The 6,093-nt window shown below is 34.8% G+C and overlaps 1 protein-coding gene across 3 annotated transcripts; it reads left to right on the top strand.

Moving 5' to 3' along the window:
• Positions 1-1,354: 1,354 nt before the first annotated feature.
• On the top strand, positions 1,355-5,886 carry LOC113047477 (uncharacterized). 3 transcript variants are annotated; one of them, XM_026208862.1, is made up of 6 exons: positions 1,355-2,328; positions 2,417-2,459; positions 3,220-3,492; positions 3,605-3,762; positions 4,091-4,165; positions 4,581-5,886. In XM_026208862.1, exons 5-6 carry the CDS (start codon positions 4,096-4,098, stop codon positions 5,558-5,560), a joined length of 1,050 nt encoding a protein of 349 aa, XP_026064647.1. In that variant the 5' UTR covers positions 1,355-2,328; positions 2,417-2,459; positions 3,220-3,492; positions 3,605-3,762; positions 4,091-4,095; the 3' UTR covers positions 5,561-5,886. The 3 variants fall into 3 exon arrangements, with proteins under 3 accessions (XP_026064647.1, XP_026064646.1, XP_026064648.1); XM_026208861.1 differs by having other exon boundaries at positions 1,355-2,459; XM_026208863.1 differs by having other exon boundaries at positions 1,355-3,337; positions 3,429-3,492.
• The last annotated feature ends 207 nt before the right edge of the window (positions 5,887-6,093 follow it).

Here is a 6,093-nt window from a genome sequence, read left to right as displayed (position 1 = left end):
TGCGGCTCTCTGAAAAGTTGAGATGTTTTTAACTCGATGAGGCGCATCGCGACCGCGTTGCTTCCATTATAAGCGCATACCGCGCGCCTACATTGGAAATAACGAACTTGCGCACACAAAAGACGTGCTATGTGAACGCCCCCTCACGATCCGCTAGCAGGCCGTCAAAAAACGCTAGGGCTGGGCTGGGCTAAGGGGGCTTAAGCCCCGAATATTTTGTTACCTTGTCTTTCTCATGGAGCAAAACAATTAATCAGAAAAACAAATGTGAATAAGACTACAGCTGCCGCGATTACCTAATTATGAGAAGTGCATATTACAGTTTTATATATATATATATATATATATATATATATATATATATATATATATATATATATATATAAATACAGTGAGGCTCAGAAGTTTGGCCACCCTTTTGCAAGTTTTGGCACCCTTTTGCAGAATCTGTGAAAATGCGAGTAATTTTCAAAAAATAAGAGAGATCATACTAAATGCATGTTATATTTTATTTAGTACTGTCCTGAATAAGATATTGTACATAAAAGATATTAACATTTAGTCCACAAGACAAAAAAAATGCTGAAATTATTAAAATAACCCCACTCAAAAGTTTGGGAACCCTTGGTTCTTAAAACTGTGTTCTGTTACCAGATGATCCTCGACTGTCTTTCTGTTTTGTGATGGTTGAGCATGAGTCCCTTGTTTGTTCTCAACAGTTAAACTGAGCAGCAGTCTTCAGAAAAATCTTTAAGGTCCTGCAGATTCTTCAGTTTTCCAGCATCTTTGCATATTTGAACCCTTTCCAGCAGTGTCTTTATGATTTTGAGATACATCTTATCACACTGAGGACATTTGAGGGACTCAAACACAACAATTTAAAAAGATTCAAACATTCACTGATGCTCCAGAAGGAAACAAGATGCTTAGTACTAAATAAAATATAACATGCATTTAGTATGATCTCTCTCTTTTTTTTTTGAAAATTACTCACATTTTCACAGATTCTGTAAGGGTGCCCAAAATTTCGATAAATGTAATAAAGTTTAATGTTGTATGTAAACTGTGTTTGAGAGAGAGAGAGGTGTTCAGAGAGGAGTCGGATGTTTAGCTGTTATTTGTTTTATGGACTCAATGTTGAAAATGTAAAACATTTCAAACACTGTTGGTAGAAGTGAAAAATAAATAATTTTATGAAGTTACAATTTTGTTTGATTCCATGATGTTTTTTACTGAACATGAGTATTTACAATGCAAATCCAAATTATTTTAATGTACTGACAGTTACGTATATCTTTTAACTTTATTAAGATCAGATTCTGCAGGTAAAATTACAATAATAAGGTGACTTGACTTGGACTTGACTTGACATAGCTTGTGACTTGACTTGACTTGACTTGCCCAAGAAAAAAATTATTGGGACTTACTTGAGACTTGAAGGTTAAGACTTGAGACTTACTTTAGACTTGCACATGTGTGTATTGGTCCCATCTCTGATAACAGGTATTGATGTGAGATACTGATCCAAAAGCACACCTTTTGTTAAAATAAGTTTAATTTCTTCCTTTAATATTCCTTTAATAAAGCGAGTTTGTCATTATTGTTGCGGTTTTCATTTAAAATAAATAAAACATTGAACCACAAACTAAGCATTTTTTTTAAAGAGGGAAAATACCTTTTTATTTTGGATACAATATAAATTTTATCCGTTTTTGTTAATAAAAGTAAAAAGCCTTTAAATGTCAAATGAGAATTTGTACCATTGTACTATTTTATTGCTTGTTTTAATTAATGGGCTAACAATGAACCACTAACTACTACAGTTTTAAAGAAAGGGGAAATCCAAAGTCTTTTAAAAAATATTTTTTTACAACGCAGATAAACATATTTTCCTTATTCATTTTGTTAATAAAAGTTCAAAGTGTAATATAAGAGAATTTGTCATCCCACTGTTTTAGCCTGTTTTGTTATTAATAATAATAGGCTAATAATGAGCCACAAACTACACCGAAAAAACTATTCGTTGTCTGAACAACCATTACTTATAAAAGTAAATATATTAAACACAAAAAACGTAGTATTTATAACTTTTCAATGTCTACCTAACATGCATAGTTCATGTAACGCAAAACCATAAGTTAAAAAGTGAACTTAAGTGTATGCATAAATAAAATGAAAGAAAATAAGTAATGACAACCACTTGTACAATTATGTTAAAATTAGGTAAATCTAGCACAAAATTTTAAGTATTTGACTGTGAGCCACGTGATATGCGGTTTCCAGCCAAGGAGCCATTTTGTGAAGCACAAGTGAAGACAGTGAGAAGTGGTAAGCTTGAAAACTAAGTATGATATTAGATTTTGGCGATTTACCATCAATGAACCCCTGTTTTGTGTGTGTGTGTTAATGGGTGAAGAAACGCATTCTGAAACGCAACGTGATGTAGATGCTGAAAAGAGGTAAGCGTATAACATTACTCGTTTATTGTGTTTGTGATCTAAAAAGGAACTTTTAAACTGAATATCTGAATTGCTTAAAATAATGCTTCAGTAATTAGAAATGTGTTATGAATACTTATGAAAACATTGAGTTTGTACGTGTAAACCCATTCCAGGATAATAATAAAAGTTCGGTCACAATGTTCTCTATAAGTGGCAGTCCGGGCCTGGGCGCAGGTTAATTTTGAGGTTTGGTTTATATTACATTCTAAAATATATGCTACATGTCAATATGATAATTAAGTAATGGTGATCTCTATTCAGACACACAAAATTTTATTTCTCAATGACAATGATTCTTCTGTCTAGTAAGCCTTTGAAATTATGATCACAACTGTAAATTTAAACCTGCATTCCCTCTGCCGCTGATCCGAAGAGAGCACTGTTAACGGATAAGGTTGATACAAAATGTGCATAGCTGTGGCTCTTCAGGACCAGGATTGAAAATAACTTTGTTTATTTAAAGAAAGTCATTAATCAGGCACAGTGTTAGGATGAGTAAATGATGAAAACATTTTGAGTAGATCAACCCAAAAAAAACTCGTCACTGTAGAAATTTTAGATCATTGTTGTGGTGTATAGACTTTCCATCAACAGTTTCACTGTCATTATAGAGGAGTTGGTCAAATAATGTCTTCATTCACAAACTCTATGGAGTCACTGTATAGTTGTGATTTTGTGTGTATGCACCATAACAAGCTGCATTTGTTTTACTTTTCAGTGTGGACATGTGGACAGGGCTGGTGATTGCTATACGCCGATTTCACGCATCCGCCATTTTGAAATCAAAAGCGAGGCTCCAGTGGGAAGAAACCCGGAAGTATTGCCTCCAATCACAGGTATTGCGATGTCGTATTGTTGTGTACCAGGCTGTACATCCTATCAACGGAAAGGGTGCGATAAAGATTTGTCGTTTCATCGCTTTCCGAGTGATCCAAAAGTCTGCCGTGAATGGATTGTGAAAATAAGAAGAGATGTTGGACCTTACTTTCAGGTAACTTAAGCGAAATAATGTTACCTTTAATAATCTAGCTAGCGCTAGCTCTCCCAGCGTCACGTTTCACTCAGTTATCAAATGCATGTCAATGTTGTTATTCTCCCATAAGGTTACAGACAACACAAGAGTATGCTCCAAACATTTTACCCCGGACTGCATTGCACGATCGCTCACTGGTTTACATAAACTGAAACATGGAAGCGTGCCAACTTTATTTACGTGGAGCTGTGAGCTGAAGCCCAGGAGGACACTTGAGCGACATCAGAGGTGTGTGCCGTACACTTCTTTTTTTTTTTTATATTCAAATTCTCTTTTTATGTTTAATTCAACCTTTGCTGAATAATAAACAAAAATATACGATAATACTGTAATATTTTATCATATTAACAGATGTAATTTGTCCGATTGCATAACCTAACCAAAGTGATATGAATTAATTTAGTTTGATGTCAGTTCTTACGGTCTTAAGGACATATAAAACTGTTCAGTGTCAGATCTTAATCAATTGTTGGCAAATTTTATAGATATTACAGAAATCCTGATTTTTTAAATGTATGTCTGTGACAACTTTATTAATTGTGATTTTCCTACCCAGTGTTAATGATATTGAAACATTTGAGGAGGACGAAGAGGAGAACCATTCATTTTCTGATTAGAACACAGGAGAACAGTGAGTTATCAATCTAATGCCAACAGAGTGAAATATGTCATATATAGGCATGATAGTTGCTGCATAATGAATCAGTTGCTACATTTACAAGCACCCAAATAATGTTAGTAATGGGATAAATAGCTCAAATACCTTGCACACTTGCAGTGCTGGGATGAAAGTTTTCTAGAGCCCTTTTATAAGATCTCTGTGAACAAGATACAAATTTAGGGTTCATATAAACAGAATCTGAAATCGGATTGGATTTATTTGGATTGATGGAAATTTGTGTAAACCTACACAATGACATCCTTGATACTTATTTTTTTTCTTCATAATTATTATTATTTTTTGTCTCTTCTATCCTTAAACAGATCTAACTGTGGTTTTGGGGCACTGCGAGACCATGATTAACTGGAAACATCTCCTTCCACAGAAGAGCAGCTGAATGCAGCACAGAAGGAGATTGCTCGTCTGACAAAAGAAAATGAAAATTTGAGAAGTCAACAGTTTTGTCTACAAAGATTCCAATGTGAGCCCAAGCTGTTTTACACTGGATTTAAAGACTATGAAACCCTCAAAACACTCTACCAGTCCCTACAACCTAAAGCACAGTCTCTGGTGAGATGGACTCAAATGCAAAGACTTAATAAAACAGAGAAGACTGTAACTGCTGGCTTTCAGGCCCAAGACATGGGTCTCTTTGACCAGTTTTTCTTGTTTCTCTGCCGTATGAGGCAGGGGCTTCTTTCCGCAGATTTAGCAGTAAGGTTTAATATCTCAAAGGCCACAGTCAGCAGGATATGTATAACTTGGGCTAACTACCTGCATTTCATGCTTGGTACACTACCGTTATGGCCAATTAGAGAGGCTGTAGATGAGCTAATGCCACCATGCTTCAAGAAGACCTTTCCAAAAACACGTGTTGTGCTAGATTGTACTGAGATCCATATTCAATCAGCAAGTTCAAAAGTTCTGAACACCATGACGTACTCTCATTACAAGGGAACCACAACTTTGAAATCCCTGATCGGCATCACACCCTTTGGGACAGTTAGCTTTGTAAGCAACCTGTACACAGGCTCCATCTCTGACAAGGAAATCACCAAAGAGTCTGGCATACTCAAACTGCTTGAGCCAGGCGATGAAGTAATGGTAATCAAAGACCTCCTTACTGACATCAAGGTCAGTCTTGTAACCCCAGCCTTCACAAGACCAAGCGGACAATTCAGTAAACATGAAATTACACATACTCAAGAGATTGCCCGCTTGAGGATACATGTGGAGAGGGACATCAGACGCATCAAGGAACATCATATTTTTGATGGTGTCCTACCCCTTTCACTCTGTGGTTCAGTCAACCAGATGTGGACTGTTTGTGCTCTATTGACAAATTTCCAAGGACCTCTATTTTAAATATTTCATTCAGAAATGAAAATGTGCTGGAAAGAACTCAGTTTTTTTTTTTTTTTTTCATTAGAACAGATTTAGATACCTTTATCATTACACCATTTGCTCAGTATCTTGGGTGGCCTGAGTACATGCATTTTAAACTATTTTATTTGTTATAGTTAGACTATTAATTTACTCTGGAAACCTACATTTTAGCTTACAGTTAAAAAAAAACAATGTACATAAATGAGTAGTCATTTAAATGTTGCAACTTTGGTTTACTGTTTTAATTTGTACAGTAGAAGACATACAGTGGATTGAATTACTGAAATAAAAATATATATTTTGTACCCATTAGCTTTCATTGGTTTTAATCTAGAAATGATTCTACAACTATACACATTTATTTCATATTTGTATATACACTACAGTGAAAACATTTTATAAATAGCAGACAATTTTTGTTTTTAATGTAGAAATTAGTTGTCATAAAACTGTACATAAATTTACTATTTTAATTATCTAATGTGTCCATTGACTGTTAAGTGTGTTAGTGT

Source organism: Carassius auratus, chromosome 28 (assembly GCF_003368295.1).
Source record: "Carassius auratus strain Wakin chromosome 28, ASM336829v1, whole genome shotgun sequence".
NCBI classification, from domain to species: domain Eukaryota; kingdom Metazoa; phylum Chordata; class Actinopteri; order Cypriniformes; family Cyprinidae; genus Carassius; species Carassius auratus.
The sequence above is the reverse complement of the archived record's forward strand: the minus strand, read 5'-3'. Positions and strand labels throughout refer to the sequence as shown.